The sequence below is a fragment of the Lasioglossum baleicum genome, chromosome 14 (genome assembly GCF_051020765.1).
Source record: "Lasioglossum baleicum chromosome 14, iyLasBale1, whole genome shotgun sequence".
Classification (NCBI taxonomy): Eukaryota; Metazoa; Arthropoda; class Insecta; order Hymenoptera; family Halictidae; genus Lasioglossum; species Lasioglossum baleicum.
The window spans coordinates 2025820-2053118 of NC_134942.1; the positions used below are offsets into that span (position 1 = coordinate 2025820).

Consider the following 27299-nt stretch of genomic DNA (forward strand, 5'->3'; position numbering starts at 1 on the left):
AAATTTCTTAGAAACTGTGCGTCTACGGGAAAAATTATGGGCAGATTCGTAATCACCGCAAAAAACCAAGTGAGAATAACAATAATAATAATAATAAATGTAAGAATCGCATAGTGAAAATCGAAACGTTTTTTTTCGCTATTGGACAGTGTAATTTAAAAATCAGCTGAAATGATCTAGCGAAAGTGAAATTTCTAATAACCGATTCATTAATCAGTGAAAAAGCTCAATTAATCCCTGGATAGAAAAACATTAAACAGATACGAGACGAATCAACTAGTCCGGCCCGATTATCAACAGCGGCACGTTGACCAACTCCAAGTAATTTGTATCGTTTGTTTGTTCAGTTTTAATCAGCTGGATCTACCTGTTTACGAAACGTATGACAAACTCCGTACGAATTTGCTGAAGGCAATACACGAATGCAGCGAAGGATTCGGTTTCGCCTAAATCCGTTGCAATATAGCGAAGCAAACTTTGCGGTTATTTCACACGAAAGCTCGAGGAGCGAAGGCAACGGTGATGTAAACGCTGAGTAATATAAGGAGAGGAGGTGTCAACAGACAAAGAAAGAACGGAAAATTGCTAAACAATTGTAAAAGTACCACGACAACACGCTTCTTGAACTTCGCTCAAGATCTAATATAAAAAAAAAGAATGTTTACTCCGCTATATACATATTAAAACTAAAAAAAAAGCGTATGTATATACGTATGATTAACGATGTAATTACCGATGATTCGTCGCTAGAGTTTATTTTATTGAACGATCTTACGGAAGAGAGATGCAGAGAGCTTAACGATAATTCCCCGTCATGGAAGGAGAGAAGACTTAATCGGGCACGTTAAGTTAAGAAACTTTACGATTAAGACTATAAGCAAGCATAAAGAAAAAACCTCGGTGTAATTCATCGTTAAGAGAAAGCAAAGCGGCGGGTTTTTTGAACTAAATGTGTAATATAAATTGCGATTCAAAGCCGAAAGCTCTCCTCTCGAACAGAGATTCTCATGAGGGTGAGGAACGAACGGTTTTCGGTTGTTTTTTTCCATTTTTTTTTTGCCAGAGAACAGAAGACAGCAAAGAAAGAAAGAAAGGAAACAGATGAACGTGACGGAAGAAACGTGTGCCTGTGATCGGAGTACGTGTCTATTACCCCTAATTCGCGTGAAAAACGTAGCAGCAAAAAAATTTGTGCGAACGATGTGTAATTGAATGAGCATGTGTACAGAGTGTCTGTAATGGGAACGAGAATGGGTGAATGAGAACAAAAAAGAAAGAAAAAGAGAAAGATGGGCAGAGAGAGAGAGAGAGAGAGAGAGAGAGAGAGAGAGAGAATAATTACTCAAAAAGTTTACACGATTAAACACGAGCCTAAAATATGAGGAAACAAAACAATTCAAGATGTTCTACCCTTACGCCCGCAACAAAAAAAAACGTATGGTTGTACACTTAGTATTAATAATTATATTATCTAATTCTTAATCGATAGTAATGATCATTAATTAATATCGTTTTAATATTAATCATTCGAAAAATGTGATGTTGAAAAAAAGGTGTCGTGTCACACTTTTTTCCTTTATCTTTTTTTTCCACGGCCGACACAATCGCCCGTTTTTCTCCAGTCCGATCCCTGAATTTCCTTTTCGTCGACCACCATCTGCTTCTGCTTTGAAAATGTAAAATTGAAAACGTACGTGTTAATTTTTGTGAACACATCGAATGGGACGATATATACTGTTTCGAGAAGGAGTGAGAAGAGAGAGAGCGCGCAAGAGAGAGAGAGAGAGAGAGAGAGAGAAAGAGAGAGAGAGAGAGAGAGAGGAAAGCAAAGATTCACATTGGAAAGTTTCGCGATATTGTTAGGGAATTAATTGCTTAGGAATTCGCAGAATAAACTAAATGTTGTATTTCTTATAAATCTATTGCGTTTTCTTTAAATACAAAGAACACCTATTAACAGATGCAGATTTCTGTTTGTAAAAATGTAGAACTGTGAAATATTTTCACCGGGTACTGAATGATCTAGAATTTAAACCGATCAAACAATTGGATCGGGTCAAAAGGAATCCACGCAACACGTTTTAAAAGATCAAAAACAATGTCACATTCATTTCGAGTTTCACGTCGTTAAATTGTTAAACGAAATCGTCGCTCTTGAAAGCGTCTCTTCTTCTTGGAGAAGGCAAAGTATTGTTTACTTTAATTAGTATAAAATTAAATTCTCCTTTTTGAAAAGTTCATTATTAACCTCGACGAACAGACTATTACTCCTAAGAACTCTTTTTCTATTTTGATAGGAAATTGGTGTGTTTTACTATATTTGTTGAAATCAGAACAAAGAAAAATTGGAATCACATATTTAGTTAAAAAAGAAAAGAAAAAAGAAGATGGAATAAAACAAGAAGATCAATTTCATTTATATCTTGATTTTGAGGTACTTCAAAGGAATATTTACAAGAATTATTTTTTTACATTTTTACGATTGTGAAAGAAAGAAACTAAAGACTTTTCTTCTTCTTGCATGTATATATAACTTTGTACAATGGGCTTATGTGACAAAGTAATAAAAAGAGATACACAAAGAAAATGTAAACTATATACAATTGTATTACATATACATATATATATATATATATATCTCTAGATCTAATTGTAAGTATATTTTTTGGGCCTTTATTTAAGCAGGCCAAATCGGATAGCCAAATCTTCAATGTCAGAAAAGCAGAATCGCCAGATCGAATTCAGGGGAAAAAATAATACCCTCTCTCTGCCAGGACCGTGGCGGAAGCGTGGGGAATAGCGTCATAGAAGGCAAGGAGGACAAGCACAATTTCTGGCGATACTGAACTTCTCAAGTCAACTTCTGGCCTGGCCTGTGCTAGCAGATTTGCAGCAGACGTTGATCAAAATCTAGAGCTCATGCACGCATAATGCGCATACACTGTATAGTGTATGCATAAAGACTCTTACACTACACTATACAGTGTATGCGCATTATGCGTGCAACGGAATGGACCCAAATGGACCCCTCCACTACCGCGGAGTGTACTGGAGTGTACCAAAGTCAGTAAATACCTGGGTGGTGTACCTGGGGGTGCATTCCGATTCACGCATGATGCGCATACACTGTATACTGTATAGTGTATGCATAGAGACTCTTATACTACACTATACAGTGTATGCGCATCATGCGTGAATCGGAATGGACCCTGGGTGTACCCCGTGAAAGGCCAAGAAGCTCGAGTGTCGCCGAGAAGCGTAACAATAACAAACCTTCTATATTTTTCATTATTTGTTTGTGAGACTTTGACCAATATATTCGTGACATTTTTCTAATGAAGACGATACCAAATAATATAATGTAATTCCGGTGATATTAGGTTGGAACGAAAGTTCGTAGCGTTTTTAAATCAAAATTCACCGAAAAAATGGCAAAAAGTAATAAAATAGAATGAAAAATATGTTATTGAACAAATCTACGTATAAAGTATAAATATCCTAATTTTATCTTTGAGTTTTAAACAATCTTATCAAAAATAACCTGTCCAACAAAAAACTTCCTTTTAAATACATTTTTTTTTAGATGATACATGATACATTACTTTGACAACAGAATATTAGTGCGATAGGGGAAAGCACAAAATAAGAAAATATAGATGACCTTACAGTAGACTACACGATACCGAAATAAAATGTTCTCGATCTGCTGGCCGGTTTTGGTTCCTGGAAATTGCTATGCTGTAAGCATACTCGTAATGCTTTGGCATTGAGAAAAGAAGCGAGTGACTTTGAGTTGCAAGGTAATTTACTGGTGCCCTTAGTCTTACATATACGTATATATATATATATATCAAAACTATTTACAATTTACTATAGTAAAATTGGAAAGCTCGTCGTATAACAGAAAAATAGAAAAATAGAAAAAGGTATGTAATTTGGTCGATGTGAACAGTAAGGTGTTTTCAAGTGTAATTATTGGAAAAAAAACCTTTTATTTCAAACATATCAGAAAATTTGAAGAAACGTCTCGGCTAGATTAGAAAACGCTAGAAAACGTTTCTGTTGTTTTACGGTGTAGCTTTAGCTTTTAGTTCTTCGAAGCACGGTCTAAGGAATATGGAGTTTTTCTTCGCTGGATTATAGTACTCGTGACCCTGTAAACATTAACGATATTATAAATAATTAAAAAGACCAATGATACCATGTACAACGTACAGTAAAGTGGTACGGTAAAGGCTACACGCATCTCTACGATGATCAATTTTCTTTGGTCCTTGTCGACTAAGCTTACCTTGGACCAATCATAGGATACAGCGTATGCAAATATTTGACCATTGTGATTGAAGCAACATCTGGTAATAGGCTGTTCCATAGGATCGGAGGATTTCAATTTAGTTCGCGAGTCTTTGTCCCAAAATCCAAAAGTACCGTCAGCTCCAACAGTGGCAACAGTGCCGTGAACTGGATGAAACGCGATATCGTTAACCTGCGGTAGAAAAGATTCGTTATCGTTATCGTTATAATATCTCCGATTACTATACACTATATTTGTAATTTTGAAACGGTGCTAACCGCATAAATATCTTGATATCCGTTGGGTGCCCCATTTACTCTATGACACTTGAAAGTGAAATTCTCTTTTGCGCTTAAATTCAAGTGATGTATCGCGACTCGACCTTCCGTACTACCTATCGCGAAACCAGTAGGAGCTTTCTTTTTGTCTCTAAAAATCGCAACGCATCTATATTGATACTTTAGATTTAATTCTACTGTTTTGTATTCTCTCGGAGTGCCTTCCAATTGGTAAACAATTAGTCCACGTCCTGCAGTTCCTACCACTGCCATTGGATAATCCTGAAACAAATTGAAAGAACAAGTATTCCTATTGAAAAACATAAATTACAAATGACAAAGGAAAGCGGAAAGCGGATACTTACAACATCTGCGCAATAACATCTTTCAACCAAGTTGATAGTCATTGCTGGCTTTGGACTCCTCAGGTCCCAAAACTAAAAAAAAAATATAGAACTCAGGGAATAAGTGTCCAGCATGTAAAATATGTCAGAAATGATAGAAACTAGAACACACTCTTAACGTTTTATCCCAGGAACCTGTCATAAGGCACGAATATGTACTAGCTTTGATCCAATAGCAATCTTTGATGGGTGCGTCGTGCGCAGCAACCTGTATACTCTGATTTGATGCCAAGTCCCAACATTTTGCTGTTTTATCGCAAGATGCCATGAATACCTTCGTTCCATCCTATTTTAGAAGGAAGAATTACATATTAAGCGAAGATAATTTGAAGAAATTCAAAGAAAATTATGAATAACAACATTTAACTTACGTCGCTCCAACAAACGTCGAGTATAGGCTCGGACATGGATTGCATCGATTTAGGAACCGTCTTACCGGATTGTTCGACCTCCCAGCAACGGACATTGCAATCCCACGAGCCGGCTACCAAAAAGTTTTGTGGAATAGAAGCAGGACTAAACGCGAGACTGGACACGGAATCGTCAGGAGGAGACACAACCTCAAAGTCCTGCATTGGATTGGAGGTATTTGTTGTGCCGGTTCGCAATCCACTACTTTGGTTGAACATATTTCTTCAATTTCACCTTATCAATCTTCACTGTACAGGAAAGAACGTTGTCGTTGATCAGGGCTTAAATCACATGCAATACCCGTTTACAATAAACATTCAAGCTGATTCAAGCAACGTATATCACAGTCAGTCACAGTATATCATCTGATATCATCAGGAGATCAGGAGTCTACATTTCTACATTATTTGACAATGAGTAACACTAACACTAAGGCTATGTCTATGTTAGAGCATGTATACATACACTGACATACACGAATACATCAATATGATTGAATATGATCAAATATGATGCGCGATTGATATCGTTCCGTTTCGTGATGCGCGCTTGGCAACGGAACGTTTTTCCCATAGACATATAGAGATAGACTGCGCGGCCTGTACGAAGCGCTGAAGCCCACAATGGCGGCAAAAAACAAAAATAAAACATCAATAAATACATCAATTAGAAAGAGAGCGCTATGGACCCCGGCTAATGCTCTCTCTCTCACTCTTTGTACCGCGCGCCGCCATTGTGGGCTTCAACTCGCCCATAAGACGGCGCAGTCTATCTCTATATGTCTATGGTTTTTCCATGCATTTGATGCGAATGAATCAAACATGGCTGCCCCCATGAGTGAATATGTTTTTTTTTTCAAAGCCATGTTTCTCAAAAACTGTGCGTATAGGAGCAAAATTAAGGACAGATTCGGAATCAGCGCAAGAAACTCTATAAGAAGGGCCCAACAGTATATTGAAAATAAATAATTATATGATTTGATATGATTCGAGCCTATAAGAATAAAAAGTAATGAAACTATTAACACTAAAGGTTCGCATGGCTCAGCGAGGAAACCATCATGAAGTTCCATCCAGAGTTCGAATCCCGCACAACTGCATAAAAATTTCTAACTTTGTAATAAGGTTTTTTCGAAGACAAGTGGTATATTCTCTCAAACAGTGTATGAAAGTAGTAATATACATATAGATTCTAATTTTTTTAATAACTTTTTCTTAAATTTGAAGATTTTTTGTGCGTCTGAAAAAGATGCATAAAAGATGCCTGAAAGACCTGTGAGAGATATCTTTAAGTCTCCCAGAACTTACGTCTTGCGACAGGTATCCTGCACATATCCTGTAGCCTCAAGTGATGGACCAGCACCATCAACACCATCAACAAGCAGCTCTTCGTCTCCATTGGTTCCCAGACAGCCAAAATCCTTGATTGTGTCCAGGCCACAAATGCGCGTGTGGGCTCGTAGTGTTCCCCTGGACACAATCTTGGCACATGATGTCGTTGCCACAATCCGGGATATCGTGCCCAGATTAACGATCGGGCCGTTGTAAGATGGCAGCACATAGCCGCACTAACTCTTCCTTTTTACTTATTTTGTACGCATTCGAGGCGGGAAAATTAAATGATAGATTTTGTTTATTGTAGTATTTGTAGTAGTTTTCCTAGACTGCGGATCTTTATGCAAAATAAAAATTGTCTGCATCGATTGCAAGAGATAGAAACTAAATTGAATGTGACTCAGGGGAACGACCCACGGCCCACGAATATACCATCACTGGTCCCAAATCCCAAACAGTCCCAAACCTTAGCGGAAAAAACCGTTACGTTTATTACTCAGGTATAGATCGTGGGGGAGAAGTAAAAGAACGACTGGCGACGAGAGCCCTTGACGAAGGCTAAATAGGCATAGTGGCTCTGGAAGTCAATGCGAGCAGATCGAACTGCACAGCGTAGAACAGCTTAGTACCGAGTGGACTTTTCTTTTCGATATAGTTAGTTTAGGTTAGCTTAGTATCGTTAGATCTTAAATAAAGTATATTTAATTTTACGTTATCTTACCCTTGCAATCCTGGAAAAAGGAGATACTGGAACTGCAGTTACTCGAATTAATATTCGGACGTTCTAAAACAGACGAGAACTTTTTTAATATTGTACTAAATGATTTGAACTTTTTGGGGAGCTAGAGCAATTAGTTTACTACAGGATGTGAAAACAAATTTTTTCAAAAATTGCAATTGATCGGAATTGTATGGAAAAATACTAAGAGTTGCATTTTACAACTTTTTTATGTGGGCCCATATTGAAAAATTGAAAAATACGCTTCGTAGATCTGTGTCGACTAAACATATTTTGAAAATTTCGTCAAAATCGGTTAACGTTGCAATGAGCTACGTTTAAAACGTTTAAAAATGGTAAAAATCGCAGATTTTCAGCCTATATCGAAGAATTCTTACATCTTTCAAGGCCTGTCGTGTTTTTCCCGCATCAACCGATTTCGATGAAACTTTCACAGTGCATATTATTTACGCAGGCCTAGAAAACGTACTTTTTAAATTTTCAATATAGGCCCGCACGAAAAAGTTGTAAAATGTAAGATTTAGTATTTTCTCTGCAATTCCGACCAAATGCAATTTTTGAAAAAATTTCTTTCCACATGATGTAGTAAACTAATTGCTCTAGCTCCCCAAAAAAGTTCGAATCGTATAGTACAATATTAAAAAAGTTATCATCTTTTTTAGATCGTCCGAATATTAATTCGTGTAACTGTACGTATTAGGGGATAATTAATGTATTACTAGTTTATTGATTTATGTGTAGGTTTACTCTTAATGTAACTGTAAAGATAATGGAACGGCGAGGGGGGAAGAAGTAACATAAGGAAGAGATAACAAAAAGGAAGAGAGTGCCCTGTATAACTCACGGCATTCGGCACATTAGTGCGACTGTGCTGTGCTAACAAATAAGATTGTCACGCCTTCCTTTTTAAATGAAATAAAATTTGATTCGTTTCTAATGAATATTTATGTGAGCATTATAAAATAAATGTAGCTTTTATATGACGAGAATTTTTTTTTGCATAAAAAAGTAACATTCAATTTAGTTTCTATCTCTTGCAATCGATGCAGACAATTTTTATTTTGCATAAAGATCCGCAGTCTAGGAAAACTACTACAAATACTACAATAAATAAAATCTATCATTTAATTTTCCCGCCTCGAATGCGTACAAAATAAGTAAAAAGGAAGAGTTAGTGCGGCTATGTGCTGCCATCTTACAACGGCCCGATCGTTAATCTGGGCACGATATCCCGGATTGTGGCAACGACATCATGTGCCAAGATTGTGTCCAGGGGAACACTACGAGCCCACACGCGCATTTGTGGCTTCGACCCGCTTGGTTGTCTGGGTTGGATTGGAAAATTTCCAAAGTAATAAAATATAACTAATATTATAAAGTATGATTAGAGTAAAAGTTGCTTTCATTGTGTTATGCATATAATAAATTTATATTATTTATATTAATATGTATTACAGGTCAGCCTAAAAAGAGACGAGTGGAAGTAATTTTAGAAAATCACATTGCTGGCGCTGAGAGGGAAATTTTTATATAAAGCGTAACGTTTAGGCACCGTTTAGGTCAAAGCCGTGTATTTCATATACATATATTTTATTCAGGCACGATATACACATACCATATGTATTTATATACAAGATAAGTTCTTGCTTAACTAAGAAGCTAGCTTATTAATCTTAATACCTGCTGTACTATAAACTCTAAATTATCATCGTTATTTGTCACTTCTAAGTCCCATGTATTTAAGTCATCCAAATTACATTCAGTTTCTGAATCATCGATACCTGCATCAAATATATATATATATATATATATGTGTGTGTGTGTGTGTGTGCATTTTTAGAATTTTGAAATTAAAAGAAATATATATTGCATAATGCAGTACATTACAACATTTGTTTACCTGTCACAAAAGTCCAGCCACGTTTTTTTCTGATAACATCATCCGATATGATACGAATTGTTTTACATATACCTTGAAAATTTTGCACGAACCATTGAATATCGGTTTTCCTTCTTACATCGCTCACTATCCATATTGATTTGTCGTATGCTGAACATTATATATTAACGTTATATGCATATGATGTATACATTATATGTTATTATTAGACTGCGGATCTTTATGCATTTATGAAGAATTTTGTTGGGCGAAATATAAAACAGTAAAAGTTTTAAAAAACTCAAGAATGCTGTAATGTTGCCTTTAATGTAACAAAGTCGTTAAGGGATAAAATCAACTTTTATGTTATTCCTGCTTCTCGCAATCAATGCAAAACATTTTTATTTTGCATAAAGATCCACAGTCTATATTGTATAGTTATTATGATTTTCCCAGAAAAAGAAGTCTTCAATGAAAATAGCGGGGAGTTAAAACGTTTTACCATTATACATATCTATGGCTGCACGACAAAAATAGCCATAATCTTGCTTTCTAATGTCTTCTCCCCATTTGGCCATTTCAAGACGATAACTTTCTTTATATTTTCCATCTCCCAATAGGCCATCGATATCAAGATTCAAGGATATAGCCCAATGAGATTTGATTGGTCCTGATAACCTAAGGATAACACTATCGGATCCAATCCTGGAACAAATATATATACATATACATATATGTATTTAGCATCAATCACGTAAACTCAATTATTGCCTATTACGACTGGTACAACTAAGAATGCCTTACCTTTCCTGTAATATATTTGTAATAAAATCCTTTCCAGACTTTCTTTTACCACTAAATAACAAAATTACTCGCGGATTTAAAGAATTTTTAAGATTTATTGAACAGGGCTTACGTAGAACATCTTCGGCCGCCATTTTGAAGTCGAGTCACTAAATAGAATAAATTATTAAAATCTGCTTATCTTTTTTTTCCAATGGCATAAAACTATAGTTGTGTAACACATTCGACTAAACAATGACATGTCCTATTTATTGTTAGATACACGAAATTCTATAATAAAAAGAAATTCGATTTACATTTTTCTACTTTCTTGCAACATTAAATCTACGATTGTTTACTTTTCCCGTTGACGTAGTCTTTTGACTTGAAATGACAACACTTGACATTTAGTGTTTTTGACACTATAACTCTACAATTTTCTGAACATATCAAAGTTTAACATGTTTTATTTATTTGCATATTTCGAATGACAATACATGAAATTACGTTTGGTTAACGGCACTAGCGATTGCGGAGACACATTAAAAAGAAAGAAAGAAAGAAATAACTGAGTTTTTATTATAATATGCTCATCTATACAAAAACTTATTTCTTAGTTTCACGAAGCTCTTTACGTTTTGCTGCTCTCTTTAGTTGCTCTTTTGGTTTCAAGTTGTGCTTCTTTGCAAATCGTTGATTTCTCAGGAACTTTAAGTCCATCTGAAAAATTGGATTTACAACATGAAAACGAGAATTTATAAATGTATTTGACAATACACAGTCTCAAATCAAAATTGCACTAAACGATACAAACACAAAGTCACCTAGTGTTATAGTAACAGTTTGTGTCTACGTAAAATGGTGTTTTTTAAAAAAATAATTACTTACACCAAGCGTAGACTCATGCCTATAGCGTTTTGGTTTTTTAATACCATTCCGATGTGCTTTACGATCTATACACCAACAAAGTATGCGGGGTTACGTTTAATATGTAATATAATATCAATATTGTACACATTTTTTGTTATACTCACTTTGATTGTGGTTAGTATGATTCTTGGATTTCGCCATGTTTTCCTATTATGCAATCTAAAAGAAATAACGACTTTTAAATACACAGAAATATTTTCAAGAATAACATGCTAAATATATATATATAGGTTAGGTGCGCCCTCGAGTAGAATTAAATATATTCTTTATATTTATATTATTGAAGAAGAATATAAAATACTGTTACAGAATATATTTCTGAAAATTTTGGTACCAATTTATCAATTGTATTGAAATAAGTACTAAACAGATTACACGGATATAAATCGATCAAATTCTTTGTGATATATGTACACTTACAACTGCTTACAACACGACCATTTACGTTCACGCCAGTTCACGCACGTTCACTGCATTCACTGGTTCACGGTGGCGGCGGCGCAGCCGCAGGGGGCAGGGGGTGTCGACCAGTGTCGACCACGGACCTAAGGAGTGACAATGACTGACAATCAGTGCTTCTGTAGCGCATAGACATATAGAGATAGACTGCGCGGCCTGAACGAAGCGCTGAAGCCCACAATGGCGGCGTGCGAGAGAGAGAGAGCATTAGCCGGGGTCCATAGCGCTCTCTTTCTATATGATGTGTCGACACATCAATTAGAAAGAGAGCGCTATGGACCCCGGCTAATGCTCTCTCTCTCACTCTTTGTTCCGCGCGCCGCCATTGTGGGCTTCAACTCGCCCATAAGACGGCGCAGTCTATCTCTATATGTCTATGCTGTAGCGTGACCCGCACGTTGACCGTTGATCACGCGAACATAGTTACGATAGCGTTACCGCAATATAGGTTCGATTAATGGCGCTGAGAGGGAAATTGGAATATAAAGCAGAGAGTATATCTGTATAAAGCATAACGTTTAGATCAAAGCCGCGTATTTCATATACGCATATATTCTTTATTCGGGCACGATAGCTTAGGCTTAGAATAAGAAGGTAAACAAGAGGTTTCCGCAGAGATCCTTGACGAAACCAGATGGACGAGACTAATCGAGGAATTTGGGTAAAGTCGTGTAACTCTTGGAGGAGCTTCTCCAATTTCGCATAAATAGGCAGTCGAAGTCTAGAATCGGTCAAGGACGGGAAGTCGTAAATTCTCAGTCAAGGACCTCTTGGAACTCCCTCGGACCTCTCTCTCGCTCGGTCCCACGATCTATACAGGGTGTCCCAAAATTCGTGAAAATCCCGAAAGGGGGTGGTTCCTGAGACCATTTCAAGCGACATTTTCCTTTGCAAAAATGTTATCCGCGGCTTTGTTTAGGAGTTATTAACGAAAAACACGGACCAATCAGAGCGCGACCTAGACGCGAGTTGCCACAGTCGACCAATAGACAGTTGGCGCGCCGGGCCGACTGTGGCAACTCGCGTCTAGGTCGCGCTCTGATTGGTCCGTGTTTTTCGTTAATAACTCCTAAACAAAGCCGCGGATAACATTTTTGCAAAGGAAAATGTCGCTTGAAATAGTCTCAGGAACCACCCCCTTTCGGGATTTTCACGAATTTTGGGACACCCTGTATTTATTTTTCCTTTACATTACCCCAGACAACCAGGGCTGCAACGGGCAGCAATGTCGCGTTTTGGATCCCTGCTGCCGCGAAGCTGCACGGAGCAGACTTTTAAAAAATTGGTATGATTTGATTCTGAAAAATGAATGTATAACATGTGTATTTCTGTATATTTTGTATCTCGTAGGACACGTCCTGAAGTCTTTTTGTCCGGAACAGATTGTTTCGGTACATTCCTGCCTCAAAGCGTCAGGGCCCTGGCCGCTCTGCTGCGTCATTCGTAGATACTGCATGGTATAGATACGCTGCTGTCCTGGCCGCGCATGCGCGAATAACGGTGGGTTCAATCGGAATCAATCGGAATTGATCGGAATCGGAAGTCAGTCAGTGGTCAGTGGTAGTTGGTGGTAGTGTTCATATATATTTACTATATCCATGAGTATAGTGCATATATGTACATTATTGTACATTGATATACATTATATGTATGTACATATTTACATATGGGGACGTGGACGGTGGACTGTGTTTTTATAAATCGGAGTCGGGTGCAATGTCGGGTGGACTCAGGTGGACTTTAGACTGATTCGAATTTTGCTGTCTCATTTCGAATGGTTAATATAAAGGCTTGAAATAAGCGAAAACACCATTTCTTAATTTGCCCACCGCAAAAATGACAAGAACAGGAGAGTTACGTTTCGACGGCCGTGTTGTTGTGGTGACAGGAGCAGGAGCAGGTAACGCGATTCACGTATCCTTACTATTTCATTATTATTATGTCAAATTTCCATTTGATTATTTAAATTTACTGTTTAGGTTTGGGACGAGCATATGCTTTGCTTTTTGCTTCGAGGGGTGCCAGTGTTGTCGTTAATGATTTAGGTGGTGGAAGACATGGCGACGGAAGAAGTACCAAAACTGCAGATATGGTTGTCGAAGAAATCAAAAGAAATGGTTGTGTATATGTTCTGAAAACCTAATGAAATAACTCGATTTATAGTTAAGTTTGAATGGATATATACGTTGCGCTCGACATAGATAAATAGTTTGAATATTTTTACAATTTTTGTGCTCTGTGTTACTTCCGATGCAAATTCTTATTATGAAAAAGGTAATCTTATAAAGCAGGTCTGGGCAACGCAAGTCCGTGGAACAGATATGACTACTTCTCTCCTTCTCTTGCGGAGAAGGCGAGAAATAGCTGCTTCTCTCCCTCCCGAAGAGGATAGCGGCAACATATGTTCCACGGACCAGCATCGCCCAGGCCTGTCATAAAGTAACGTCGATAAAGACGTATAAAATTTTACAGAAAACTTTGAATGATTTAATACTAACTATATTAAAGAAAAAAGTAGAGAAACTAGAAAAAAATTATTTTTGATAAATGTTTTTCGTAATTTAAATTTATTTACAGGTGGGAAAGCAGTTGCCAACTATAATTCTGTTCTTGATGGTGCAAAAATCATTGAAACAGCTATCGATTCTTTTGGGCGAGTGGACGTAGTTGTTAATAATGCTGGAATTTTAAGGGACAAATCGTTTGCTAAAATGACAGATACAGATTGGGGTATATCATTCTATTATTGATCATATTTGCTATTCTTCAAGATTTTATATATATATATATATATATATTTACTATATATATTTACTATATATATATTCTATTTGTTTTGCAGATTTAATACAAGATGTTCATTTAAAGGGAGCTTATAAAACTACTCAGGCTGCGTGGCCTTATTTTACTAAACAAAATTATGGTCGTGTGATAATGACATCAAGTAATAGCGGGCTATATGGAAATTTTGGGCAATCAAACTACAGCGCAGCAAAAATGGGCCTTATCGGTTTAGCTAATACATTAGCTATAGAGGGCAGGAAAAGAAACATATATACAAATGTAATAATACCAACTGCTGCTTCTCGTTTAACAGAAGACATTATGCCACCGGGTGAATAATCAATTTTACATTATACCGTATGCCGTATATCCTATTATACACCTATGTACATACATTGTACATACATAATGATACATTGTTATTTTTTAATTTGTGTCCGTATAGACTTTCTTGAGAATTTAAAACCTGAATTAATAGCCCCGGTAGTAGTCTGGCTATGTCACGAAAAGAGTACAGAAAATGGTTCTATTATTGAGTCTGCGTTAGGATGGGCTGGAAAATGTAAGTACATGAAATGTAATTATTTGAATAATTTTGAAATTTTGAATTTATGGTATTAATTTATGGCTCGCGATTTGATTTTTCAGGTCATCTAGTTCGTGCATCGGGATCCACTTTAAGGCAAAGTTTGACCAAAAATGTCACTCCAGAAGATGTTGAACAAAACTGGACAGCTGTTACTAACATGTCATCCGCTAAACATTTCGATAGCATAGAGGTGTATATCAAATATTTTCTACGTTAGACAATTAAATGAAGTGAAATTGTTGTATATCCGATATGCATTTTTTAGCATGTAACGGGGCAGTTTATGACTGCGATAGAAGAAATGAAATCTGGAAGTTCAGCACAGGTAATTCAAGTATTATTTTTTCGCGAAAAATGAGTAATAATATTGTTTATTACGATCCCTTCATCTTTCAGGATAATAGCCTGACGCATACTTACAGTACTCGAGACACGATATTATATGCATTGGGAGGTATGATCTAATCATTCTATTAACTACTGAATAATATGCAATAATAATGTGATTGTGATATGATTTTTGTAGTCGGTGCTACGGTACAAGAACAGTCCGATTTGCGTTATCTGTACGAGAATCATGAAAACTTTGCTGTAATACCTACATTTTATGTTCTCCATGGTCCAATGTTTGTAATGTCTTCTAAAATATTCGAAAATGGTTTACCTGGAATCCAACTAGACCCAACGAAGGTAATAACTTTATTGTGTAAATGGTTTCTTGGTTTGTGTTTATCGATTTATCGATTTATCGAGTATTATCGTGATTATAGATGCTGCACGGAGAACAATACTTTCAAGTTTATAAATCAGTACCAACAGAAGCTACTGTACAAACACAATTTAAACTTTTAGATGTACTTGATAAGGGATCAGGAGCTGTATTTGTAATACAACGTATGTAAATGTTGTTATTTTAATTTGTTTCTTTCTTTTTTTTTTGCGTGGATAAACGAAAGAAAGTGATTTTAATTTAATTTGTTGCAGACGAAACATTCGATTCCGTTTCTGGTGATAAATTGTCTACAGGACAGATGTCAGTGTTTGCAGTTGGAAGCGGTGGATTTCAAGGAAAACGAACATCTTCCAACATTGTGCCAACGATTGAACCGCCTAATCGGAAACCGGATGCAACGGTTACTCAACAAACTAGTTACGATCAGGTAATAAAAAGAAACATTGAATATTCGGAGTCAAGAATCTGCTTGTTTTTAATTCTTATATGTATTAGCTTGTAACGTGATTCATATACATATTTAGGCAGCATTATACAGATTGAGTGGCGACACGAATCCTTTACACATAGATGCGAATATGGCAATGATCGGTGGTCACAAAAGACCAATTCTGCATGGCTTGTGTTCTTTTGGATTTTCTGTCCGTCATGTCCTTCAAACTTATGCCGACGGCGATCCAAGTGCATTCAAAGCTATTAAGGTACAGTATATTATATTTTTAGTACGCTTTAAGCGTCTATACGTGATTATCTCTACACACACAATAAGTATCAGAGATATAAAAGAATCTTCCAGATGTGTAAGTTGCGTGGTATCGTGGAGGACACATCTAGCGATGAGCGAATCGATTATCGCTAGATATGTTATCCATCATTTTCTTTACCAACAAAACATTTATCGATATTTCGATAACAAAGATTATGATAATTATAATTAATGATACGTTGCCATTTTTGGAATCAGATTTATTACATTTTCGGCTATAAACATTTTTTTGTTTGTTATTGTTCATACAGATTACAGTTACTGCATTTACATTAGAGATCACGAGTTTGAAGTAGTTTGAACGTGTATCGAAACTTCACTTGTAACGTGTAACGAATATATACATACGTGTTTGAGTTCGTGTAATGTTTACTTATTGTTAGATACACGTGTACACGTATATTTTACCTAGATAGCACACGACGTCTTTAAGATGTCATTTTCACGTCGTTTTTACGTCTGTACGTCTTATGTCTCAAAAAGACAACTTTTAGACGTCTAAAAGACGCGTTTTTGGAGATGTCGTTTTTGTGCTATCTGGGTAAAATATACGTACCTACAACGTGTATCCGTGTATCGAAACACACGTAAGTATACACGCGTACCTATTCGCTATCCGCTATCCGCTATTCGCATCCTACAATTAAGTAAACTGTCAAAAAATTGTAAGAAGGCTGTATCAATTCAACTGAGAGCACTCGGGTGTTAAAATTGTAAAGATGGATTCGGTGGTTAAGTATGGAGTCAATGTCAAAAGAATAAATATAGGCGCAAGGATGCAATATAGACGCCACTTGTAATCATCCAATGCGCCACAGGTTGGCCACCCCTGCACTCGAATACGCATACACAATTGGCTTTTTTCACAGCCCCATGATTTGTACAAAGTCCAACCGAGCAACCTCCTTGCTGGTGTAGGTGTAAATTGACTCGCTACACATCGCAATGTGCCCTCCACGATACCGCGCAACTTCCATTCGAAACATTCTTTTATATCTCTAATACTTATAGAGAAATATGTAATCACGTGTAGACTTGTCAATTTTCAACCTATTCTATAATACATTGACTGAATTTGCAATTTTAAACTTAATGAAAAAATAAATGAAAATGGCTTATTAATTTAATTTCAAAAATTCAGGTGCGTTTTGCAAAACCTGTCCTTCCGGGTCAGACCTTGCGAACTGACATGTGGCAAAATGGAAATAGAATACATTTCCAAACATACATTACAGAAACAAATGTACCAGTCTTGACAGGTAAAAACATAAAAATTATCAATTATAACAAAAATCCCGCAAAATCTGTCGAATATAATAACCGACTTTCTAAATTTCTATTTTCTGCATGTATAGGTGCGTACATCGATTTAAAAGAAGTGAAAATTAAACAACTTGAAGTAAATTCTTGTTCCGGCAGTGAAAGCCTTGAAAGCGATGCGGTATTCAAGACTATAGGTGAATACGTGAAAACAAATCAGGAAGAAGTAAAAAGGGTCAATGCTGTCTTTGTTTATCACATTTTGTCAAAGGGAACGCAGCAAGCAACATGGAGTAAGTATTATTGCCATTGAAAATTGCTACATTTCAATTTATACATTCAATTTATATATCATATGTCCTCTTTTTTTGATTTCACGCTATCATTGCGAATATTATTGATTTTAAAGCTTTGGACTTGAAGAAAGCCGAATTGTATAAAGGAGAACCTACATCAGGGAAAGCCGACGCAACGCTGACAATTGAGGACACAGACATGATTCAAATGGTAAATTAGTTTTGAGTCTAAATGCATTTCTTAATCATTGTTGTTGCGAGATATTAATTCAATTGATTGTCCTCTCTTCAGGCTTTGGGTAAACTGAACCCTCAGATGGCATTCATGCGAGGAAAACTAAAGATTACTGGAAATATCATGCTTACTCAGAAATTAAGGACTCTTATGGAAGCCGCTAAATCGAAATTGTAAAGTCGGCAATATTAGTCGATAGTTTACAGTTTACACAATTGTTATAATATCGAGATATATTGTTATTTTTTACTATTCCAAATTTTTATACTTTTATAATTTTTAAGTAATACAATAAGGTTGAGGATGGAATATATTTAGCTATAGCTACGGTACAAATAATAATATGTATACAGGTGGGTCACACCTAATGTTTTCACCTCAACTGAAATATCTTTGTTGTTTGTTTAATGTAAGATACATTAAATGTCTTAAGGACAAAATCGAATGGTAAAATGGGGGGCTCACGCGACACCAAAAAACTTTTTGTTTTTATCTAATTTTTTTAGATATATTAAGGTCACCTACATTTTTTTGAAATGGAACCACCCTTTTTTAAACACCTACAATGATAGTCCTTTTCGTTATGAATTCAGTGACAATGATTACTCAAGCTGATTCAAGGTCATGGACATTCCCTCAGAGCCCGTTTACTTACAGGCATGTATCGACGTATACGCAGGTACATAGACGGTGGTAGACGGCCATCATTTTGTCATTCTGCTTCCATATTTTAGTTTTATACGTTTTTTCTGTCGGTGATCTTGAATCACTTTGAGTAATTATAGTCATTGAATTCGTAATGAAAGGAATTATCATTGGAGATGTTTAAAAAAGGGTGGTTCCATTTCAAAAAAATGAAGGTGACAGAACTTGATATATCTCTAAAAAAAGTATGTAAAAACAAAAATTCTTCTGGTATCGTGCGAGCCCCATTTTACTTTTCGATTCAACTTTGAAAACAACAAAGATATTTGAGGTGAAAACGTTAGGTGCTCACCCGTGTATGTATACACTTTTGTTGAAACAGAACACTCATTTTTATATGTTGGGTATAATAGTATTCGCTAGACGTACATAATTGCAATTAACGCCAGGCTTACAGGATCCATCAAAATGATGGGTTCTAATATTTTTAATTAACGATGAGTAAGATTATAAAGACGCATCCATGAGGAATCATTCAACAAATCTATTGTTTCGGTTATACTGTAAATCTGATGTTAAACTAAAAAAACGAGGGAATAAATTCTACTACTTTACAGTTGTGTAACAACATTTTATTTTTGTGAGAGTGGAAGAGAGAGGGAGTCTGGTAAATGGATTTGAAACCCTGAGGGGACCAAATAATTTTAAACAAGTACGCCAAACGACACAAATTGGAAACAAAAAGTGATCTAAAAGAAAGACTTAGATTTTATTTGCTTTAATATAAACATGAGGAAATTTATATAAGGTGATGTCTCTGATCGATCGATTTATATAGATATCTTTTTTTAACAAATGTTAAAGAAAACATCTTAAATTTTTTAGAATTTATAAATTTTTAGAATCTAATAAATGGGTGAACTTTAATTTGTATTTTGAATATTTCTTCAGTTATCAGATGTGTACAAACTATTGCGACTGACTGTATGTACCTGCGCTTGTATATGTATTTTTATTTTAGATTGTATACACATGCACTACTCATATATCATATTAACTTATAGTTGAAATTGCTAGTTTGTCTGTTTTTTTTTTAAATTTGTTTTTTGGTTGATAGGATTATGTTCCTTATTTTCTAGTCTTTGCTTTATCAAACTTATGAAATTTGATTCGTTATGCTGGTTTTTAACAAAATATTTTACCGTGATAGGTTTTTGGGAGAGTTTTTCCAAGTTTCTTTTTTCCATACAATCGCTTTCTATGCTTTTTCGGCAATTATTACTATCGATACAATCAATATCATTAATTTGACTGTGTAAATATACTGGTTTTTCCTTCTGCAAAGGTATATCTTTTTTAAAAAATGTTTTAACAGGTCCTCGCATAGTAGTCTCCTCTGAATTTTGCATAGATTCTACTTTGTCTATACAGAGCGTTTCTTTAGATTCATCGTTTTCATTGGTTTCTACACGTTTTACAATAAATTCTGTACTGCAGGCTATAGCCACATTTTCATCGGATGTATCAAGACATGCTGTATCTTTGTTGGCGATTCGTCCTCCATTTAAGAAGGCAGATATATTTTTTCGCCTCCACATTTTCGAAGTTCTCGGTATAAATTGTTTACACTTTCCTTCAAATAAAAATTCGCTCGTATCAATGCCTTGTATCTGTCCTTTCAAAAATTCTAAATACTTATTTAAGGCGGTGAAAAAATGTAATTTATCTGTCATTTTAGGAAAATTAGCACAACGAGCGCTACTCGACGGCGTGACCCAAAGCGCAACATCTTCGATACGTTCGGGTTGTAACCCAAAATGGAAATCATTGCTTTTATTGACAAACACATCGTAGATACATTTGCCATTGAACACAGCGATCTTTGGTTTATAAGTCTTCAGTTTTTCCTTTACCGTTTCACTACCTTCTTTGATTTCTGTTCGCTTGAGATCAGCGGAAGATCTTGTAGCCCGAGCAACAATATTCGTCAGACCGATCCCATATCGAGGAAGTTTATAATCTTCTTCGTATTTCAGACATCGAGGTGTTAGACCTGACTCATGCAAAAGCTTGTAAAAATGATTACCAGGACCTGCATAATATCTACCACGATGCGCTGCCATCAAGCTAGGATTGATTCCGATGAAAATAATGTTCAAATTCATCTCGAGATAATCTGGCAAAGTATATCTTTGCACTTCTTCTTCTGATAATCCATCAAATCGATCGATTCTCTTTTTGGGCCTCTCCGGTTTTTCTATTAATGTTCGTCTTTTTAATTTGTTTAATTTAAGGGTGGACATGGCTTTACGCAAATTCAATCCCAAGATTTAGATAAGATGCAGTACATTCTCACGAATATAAATATGTATATGAAGATATAAACATTGTATCATTCCAAATTCTTTTTAAATCACATCGGTAGAACTGTTTACCTGTGCAGTGTGGCCAGATTGATGTTGAAACCAGTGTCGCCAGAAAGTGACCGAACCGTCACTCGAGGGGAATGCAAAGTACCCCCTCTCTGATGATCAGACTAATATGTAACACGTTGCGTGTGCGCGATGGAGACGCAACAACGACTGACATTTCGCAGGTTTTAGGTTATTGCCGCGTACCGTATCGTACCTATTATGTACATGTACCTACTTAATGAAATGAATCATTTGGGTCGTTCTAAATAGAGACTGTAAACATTCTTTATTATAAATAAAATTAATTGTAACATGTGGGAGTTTCACTCGTGAAGCGAAGTATGAATGCTTACTATACGTACAATTGAAAAAATCTTGAAATCTGTATGTATGTAGTACTGAGTTACATTCCAGTAAAATCAATAAATCATAATATATTTTAACACTGTTAACCCTCATACGCTCCTCAAAAATAGTTGCATAAAAAAGACTGGGATATAAATTCACTCATTTCTCTTCTACACGATAAATTGACAAATTATGTTTTATCTGTAACGTTACATTTTAAAGAAATACAACTCACAACATAGACATAAATGGATCAATAATTGAATAGTATGTGAAATAAGTAAATGGGCGAATTTTACGCGACAATAACCTAAAACCTGCGAAATGTCATGTCATTGTTGCGTCCCCATCGCGCACGCGCAACGTGTCTTCCATTGGCCCCACTATATCCCCGTCGCGCACGCGCAACGTGTCACATATTACTCTGGTCATCAGAGAGGGGGTACATCATCTCACCGTGATTCCCCTCATCTGGCGACACTGGTTGAAACCAACATCTTTTCCCCCTCCAGGCTCTCCACCTTATCCCCTTCCACTATCCTATTCCACCGTTCAGTCAGTGCGCCCAGATTCCACGCTTTTTTTCGCGCATGCGCGTCAAAACAGTAACGTAGCTATGTTGCGGCCGATGCGATGATGTAGCAGAGCCCTGAGGCAGCTACAGTCAGCGGCGATAATAAGTGGACACGCTTAAATATCGCATAACTTTTTAGAAATTGGTCCAAAGGACTTGAATTTTTTGAAGATGTTAGACCGACTAGTTCGCTAGAGAATAAGTAAACTAAAATTTATTATGATTGCAATTGGTAGGAATTATAAAATATTTTAAAATATGATGTTTTGCCAACTTTTTTATCTGGGCCTGTAACGATAATTTAAAAAATGTATTTTATAGATTTCGGTAACTTATATGCATACTGAAAATTTCATCGATATCGGTCAACATTGCAATGAGCTACAAACGTTTAAAGATGATCACGTTAGGGCGAAATGCCCTGGCAAGGCTGAAAATCTACGATCTTTATATATATATATATATTGTAACGAAGTCTCTATTTCGCTAAATAAATGAACACACTTTCAATAACCGTAATACGCTACTTTTCGGAGGAAGGCAACTTATCTCTGGCTAAATCGCTTTTATCGCCTTTGACGTCTTCAACGTCCGCTCTCTCTCGTGTTTGTCTTTCGACTCTCATTCGTTCCAGCGTCGTTTTCCTAACGACGCTGTAACCAACCTGAATCTTCCAACAATTCTATACAACGGGTATACCGACAGACGCGTAACATTAGTATGCCGGTAGACCCGTAACAATATATACATATATATATACATATATATAACTTTGACAAATACTTCGATAACCGTTTCACTGATTTCGATTCCCTTAAAAATGATTTCAGACTATTTCAGAACCCCCTCGCGGCCATAATCGAAGAACAAGCTTCCGAGTATCAAGAGGAACTATATACGCGATTTTCATCAAAAAGTTCCTCTGAAGACTAGGGAAGAAAACAGTGTCGAATTTTTTAAAATATTAAATGAATCAAGATATCCTCTCCTCAGAAATTTCGCACTGAGAATTTTTTCAATGTTCGGATCGACATATCTGTGCGTATGTTCGTTTTATAAAATGCGGAATATTAAATCGGAAAAGCGCACCCGGTTGAATGACGCTTCTTTATCGTCTGCGATGCGAGCCGCGACATCTAATCTTTCATTTGATATATCTGATATTCCGAGTACATCTAAACGTCCACGAAGAAGTTTGTCTGAATGACTGTTTAAAATTTTGGCAATGGAATTAAGAAGTAGTTCTCTCTCTCTCTCTCTCTCTTCCGCATTTATTGTTCAAAGTTAGTTTCAGAAATTGTCATGCAGCAGAGTGGAATAGGCCTACAGGGGAAACCACATAAAAAAAACGCATTGACAATAGTACCTCAACGGTAATGTGGAAACCTATTGATACGGGTGTCGCCCTAATGCGCCACGCGCAGTTCATACAGTCTGGGATATGTACGGGCCTGAGGACTAGGGCCGTTACGGAGAGCGAGACGTGCGGTGGGAAAAGGAGGCGGCGCGAGCCGAGAGCGGCCTGCAGAGTCTCCTCCGTGCCGACCACTGCCTTAGACCCTTCTCTTGCACACAAAGCCAAGGCCGAATATATATACAAATACACTTGTCATTCATTCGTTTTTCATGATCAGTTCATATCAACTTCTTAACATTCGGCATGGCGTTCAAGGTGCCACATTTCCTCGCGAAGCGTACTTTACTGAGGCTGAAAAGCCGCGCATGCGCGAAAAAAAGCGTGGAATCTGGGCGCACTGCGTTTAGTCCCCATCGCGCACGTGCAACGTGTCTCCCATTCGTCCCACTCATTTACCGTCATCAAAGAAGGGCGCGTTGGAACACGACGGAGGGGCAATAGTAGGCTATGGTGGGGGTATGGTTTAGTACCACAGTACCACAGCTCTGGCATCACTGGTTGTGATCAGTCGCGGCCTGTCTGTACGTTGGTCTGTACCAGCCATGTACGAAGCAGTGTTCCAATTGGTTCCGATTGAACCAGATTGAACCCACCGTTTTTCGCGCATGCGCGGCAATTTCAGCCTCAGTAACAGTGCTGCCAGATGAGGGGAATCACGCCGATATGAGGTACCCCCTCTCTGATGACCAGAGTAATATGTGACACGTTGCGCGTGTGCGACGGGGATTGAGTGAGGCAAATGGGAGACACGTTGCGCGTGCGCGATGGGGACGCAACAATGGCATGACATTTCGCAGGTTTTAGGTTATTGCCGCGTAAAATTCACCCATTTACTTATTTCACATACTATGTAATTATTGATCCCTTTATATCTATGTTGTGAGTTGTATTTCTTTAAAATATAACGTTACAAATAAAACGTAATTTGTCAATTTATCGTGTAGAAGAAAAATGAGTGAATTTATTATCCCAGTCTCTTTTATGCAACTATTTTTGAGAAGCGTATGAGGGTTAACAGTGTTAAAATATATTATGATTTATTGATTTTACTGGAATGTAACTCAGTACTACATACATACAGATTTCAAAATTTTTTCAATTGTACATATAAAAGAAAGCATTCATACTTCGCTTCACGACTGAAACTCCCACATGTTACAATTCATTTTATTTATTATATAATAAAGAATGTTTACAATGTCTATTTAGAACGAACCATATGATTTATTTCATTAAGTACGTATATGTACACGAGTACGATACGATACGCGGCAATAACCTAAAACCTGCGAAATGTCATGTCATCTCATCTGTCATCGTTGCGTCCCCATCGCGCACGCGCAATGTGTCTCCCATTTGCCCCACTCAATCCTAAAGCGATGGAATAGGATAGTGGAAGGGGAAAAGTAGGAGAGTACCTGGTTGCGATCTCACAACCATCTGGCAGCACTGCTCAGTAACGTAACCATTTCGATGGAATCGGTTATCGGGTAGTGGGTAGCCTCCATAGTAGCCTCGTTCCGCGTCATGTCTCTCGTCCATCAGTCGTCCCGCCAATAAGACTGGTACATTCCCGCCAATTGTATAACTGCCTCAAGGCGTCAGCGTCAGAGCTGGTCAGAGCCCTGGCCGCTCTGCTGCATCATTGTAGATACGCTACTGTTCTGGCCGCGCATACGCGAAAAACAGTGGGTTCAATCCAATCGGAACCAGGGATTCTAACCCTAACCCGTACCCGGTTAACCAAAGAAGGTTACTGTAACCCATACTAACCACGAGGGATCGTGGTTCCGAAATTCCAGAAAGAGCGGGTTAACCCGCTCGAGGCGGATTACTACTTAATTTACTGGTAGGTACGGATCAGTACGGCAGGCATGGGCAGAAATAGCACGCGGGCTAGGGAACTCAAGGAATACCCGTGGAATACCCCCACTTTCTCCCGGCCGCGCGTCTCACTCCCCGTGGCGGCCCAAGTGCCCGGAGCAACTACGGCCGCTGGGCCGCCAAGGGGATTGAGACGCGCGGCTGGGAGAAGTGGGGGTATTCCTTGAGAATCACTAGCACGCGTGCTATTTCTGCCCATGCCTGCAGTACGGATATCTATACTTCGTCGCCGAAAAAGTGACGATCGACGACTGATGTGACGCTACACAATGACGATCGATACGAGTGTCGATAGACAATATTAAAACAATACAGTCATGTTCATTTATTTGTTATATCAGGTCATTAAGTATGAAACTTAACAAACAAAACACAAATTTCGAACACATTTGTCATATTTGGAAACATGATACACGGGGTTTATTTACACGGAAACCCGTATTTTTTTTCCTTTTTTCTTTCTTTGGTTTTTGTTAGGTTATTAGCGACGGGACCTACGGTTTATTAAGGTGGGTTCCGAACCACCTTCGGCATCACAGTTTTAAATGGCACATTCGAACCCGCGACCACGTAGTCCGCAGTCGCGCGCTCTATCCACACTGATCCACACTGAGCCACTGCGCGCCCGGAAACCCGTATGAACCGGGTTAACCGGGTTAGTTGGGTTATAGTTTCTTTGTCTAACCCGGTTAGTCCGGTTATTCTTCGGTTACGGAGAACCGAACCTGACCGAACCCGGTTAGGGTTAGGATTCCTATTCCTGATCGGAACCACGGTGTATTATAGAGGTGTTACGACTAAGTAAGCACCTCTGTAACGTTGACGTTTCGTGATAAATAGAGGTTAGTTCGCCGCCAGATGGAATACTAAATATAGTCATCATCACGGATTTCATGTACGTGTGAGAATGAGATTGTGTGCAGTAGTGTGTCCCTGTAGCCCATGCTAAGGTATGTACCGTACATACAGTTTTTTTTTAGATGCGCCTGCGCGGTTTTTTTTAACGGCAGCATGGTCACACTAATGTGGCCAATCAGGCCGATGCCAGTATACAGAACACAAGGTGGGTCGCACGATTGTGGCAGATGTCGTTAAAGTAAAAAAATAACACTTTTGAGGGCGATTGCTGCCTAGATTGATCTTTTATCTGGCGTTTTTGACTACTGAAACCCCCCCCCCGTGTTTGTATTATCACGAAATGAGAACGCGGAACTCGCATCCTTGCAATTTTGCAAATGGGCAGAATACCGGGCCGGCCTGCGGGCCCTGGGCTCGAGCCCCTGCAGGTGGCATGCGCGCACCGGCGCACAGTGGTCGGAAATCGCCAAAACGTGCCCAAATTATAGAAAAGAGTACTCCAATTTAGTTCAAAATTGATACTCATAGGTTTTTAGGGTCGCTGATTATAAACCTGATGTCAAAATTACAAAAAACAAAATGGCGGATTCAATATGGCAGATGCGTAACCCAAACAATTATTGGATTCTCTTGAAAATTTGTATTCCCATATTTCTCGTGCCGGCGTATACCCGTGGAATACCCCCACTTCTCCCGGCCGCGCGTCTCGCTCCCCGTGGCGGCCATAGTGCTCGCAGCAACTACGGCCGCCAAGAGGATTGAATACGGACATTTGTTGTAATACGGACATGCACTCCGCATTACAAAAATAGTTATAATAACTAAAGAGGCACCTAGGGGTGTCCGATCTTTGTTGATTCTACTAGGTGATACTATGATCTAAAAGTGTGTACAAGTCCCATGCTCAGAATCCCTCAAAATCGTGTAACTATTTCCCTAGTTTTCTGAAATTTTTATACATCCCGTATATGTAATAGATTATCCA

General features: G+C 37.6%; 6 protein-coding genes and 1 long non-coding RNA gene across 20 annotated transcripts in view; 3 read left to right on the forward strand and 4 right to left on the reverse strand.

Moving 5' to 3' along the window:
- The window catches only part of Huwe1 (HECT, UBA and WWE domain containing E3 ubiquitin protein ligase 1), a 25871-nt gene extending 24536 nt beyond the window's left edge, over positions 1 to 1335 (forward strand). For all 7 annotated transcript variants that reach the window (XM_076438270.1, XM_076438276.1, XM_076438275.1 and 4 more), the window contains one exon: positions 348 to 1335. In XM_076438270.1, the coding sequence (XP_076294385.1) occupies positions 348 to 450 (103 nt within the window). In that variant the 3' untranslated portion in view covers positions 451 to 1335. The remainder of the gene's footprint in view (positions 1 to 347) is intronic.
- On the reverse strand, positions 1146 to 6848 carry Rae1 (ribonucleic acid export 1). Of its 5 annotated transcripts, none has more exons than XM_076438287.1 (7): positions 6695 to 6848; positions 5348 to 5668; positions 5089 to 5262; positions 4938 to 5009; positions 4573 to 4854; positions 4292 to 4486; positions 1146 to 4154 (listed from the first exon to the last, which is right to left on the reverse strand). In XM_076438287.1, the coding sequence occupies exons 2-7, from the start codon at positions 5603 to 5605 to the stop codon at positions 4068 to 4070; spliced, it is 1068 nt and encodes a 355-aa protein (XP_076294402.1). In that variant the 5' UTR covers positions 5606 to 5668; positions 6695 to 6848; the 3' UTR covers positions 1146 to 4067. The 5 variants fall into 5 exon arrangements, with proteins under 5 accessions (XP_076294402.1, XP_076294399.1, XP_076294401.1 ...); XM_076438284.1 differs by having other exon boundaries at positions 5348 to 5635; positions 6695 to 6836; XM_076438286.1 differs by lacking the exon at positions 6695 to 6848 and adding an exon at positions 5853 to 6019 and having other exon boundaries at positions 5348 to 5635.
- A 1-nt stretch (position 6849) lies between these two features.
- On the forward strand, positions 6850 to 10839 carry LOC143215810 (uncharacterized). The gene is made up of 2 exons (XR_013010446.1): positions 6850 to 8811; positions 8918 to 10839. It is a non-coding gene; the product is annotated as an uncharacterized LOC143215810 (long non-coding RNA).
- On the reverse strand, positions 7805 to 10539 carry Pmvk (Phosphomevalonate kinase). Of its 2 annotated transcripts, none has more exons than XM_076438296.1 (4): positions 10144 to 10539; positions 9842 to 10044; positions 9361 to 9510; positions 7805 to 8785 (listed from the first exon to the last, which is right to left on the reverse strand). In XM_076438296.1, exons 1-4 carry the CDS (start codon positions 10275 to 10277, stop codon positions 8673 to 8675), a joined length of 600 nt encoding a protein of 199 aa, XP_076294411.1. In that variant the 5' UTR covers positions 10278 to 10539; the 3' UTR covers positions 7805 to 8672. The 2 variants fall into 2 exon arrangements, with proteins under 2 accessions (XP_076294411.1, XP_076294410.1); XM_076438295.1 differs by lacking the exon at positions 7805 to 8785 and adding an exon at positions 9034 to 9241.
- Rpl29 (ribosomal protein L29) lies at positions 10680 to 11603 on the reverse strand. Of its 2 annotated transcripts, none has more exons than XM_076438299.1 (4): positions 11473 to 11603; positions 11157 to 11211; positions 11011 to 11075; positions 10680 to 10842 (listed from the first exon to the last, which is right to left on the reverse strand). In XM_076438299.1, exons 2-4 carry the CDS (start codon positions 11191 to 11193, stop codon positions 10729 to 10731), a joined length of 216 nt encoding a protein of 71 aa, XP_076294414.1. In that variant the 5' UTR covers positions 11194 to 11211; positions 11473 to 11603; the 3' UTR covers positions 10680 to 10728. The 2 variants fall into 2 exon arrangements, with proteins under 2 accessions (XP_076294414.1, XP_076294415.1); XM_076438300.1 differs by lacking the exon at positions 11473 to 11603 and adding an exon at positions 11387 to 11454.
- Positions 11604 to 13270: 1667 nt separating this feature from the next.
- On the forward strand, positions 13271 to 19435 carry Mfe2 (peroxisomal multifunctional enzyme type 2). The gene is made up of 16 exons (XM_076438277.1): positions 13271 to 13411; positions 13491 to 13628; positions 14089 to 14241; positions 14354 to 14626; positions 14741 to 14857; positions 14944 to 15074; positions 15150 to 15209; positions 15281 to 15338; positions 15411 to 15574; positions 15655 to 15778; positions 15869 to 16044; positions 16142 to 16318; positions 17525 to 17642; positions 17739 to 17936; positions 18053 to 18150; positions 18232 to 19435. Exons 1-16 carry the CDS (start codon positions 13348 to 13350, stop codon positions 18349 to 18351), a joined length of 2169 nt encoding a protein of 722 aa, XP_076294392.1. The 5' UTR covers positions 13271 to 13347; the 3' UTR covers positions 18352 to 19435.
- On the reverse strand, positions 13324 to 25495 carry LOC143215801 (uncharacterized). Of its 2 annotated transcripts, XM_076438282.1 has the most exons (2): positions 21255 to 25493; positions 13324 to 21076 (listed from the first exon to the last, which is right to left on the reverse strand). In XM_076438282.1, the coding sequence occupies exon 2, from the start codon at positions 20982 to 20984 to the stop codon at positions 19893 to 19895; it is 1092 nt and encodes a 363-aa protein (XP_076294397.1). In that variant the 5' UTR covers positions 20985 to 21076; positions 21255 to 25493; the 3' UTR covers positions 13324 to 19892. The 2 variants fall into 2 exon arrangements, with proteins under 2 accessions (XP_076294397.1, XP_076294396.1); XM_076438281.1 differs by having other exon boundaries at positions 13324 to 25495.
- Between the last annotated feature and the right edge of the window lie 1804 nt (positions 25496 to 27299).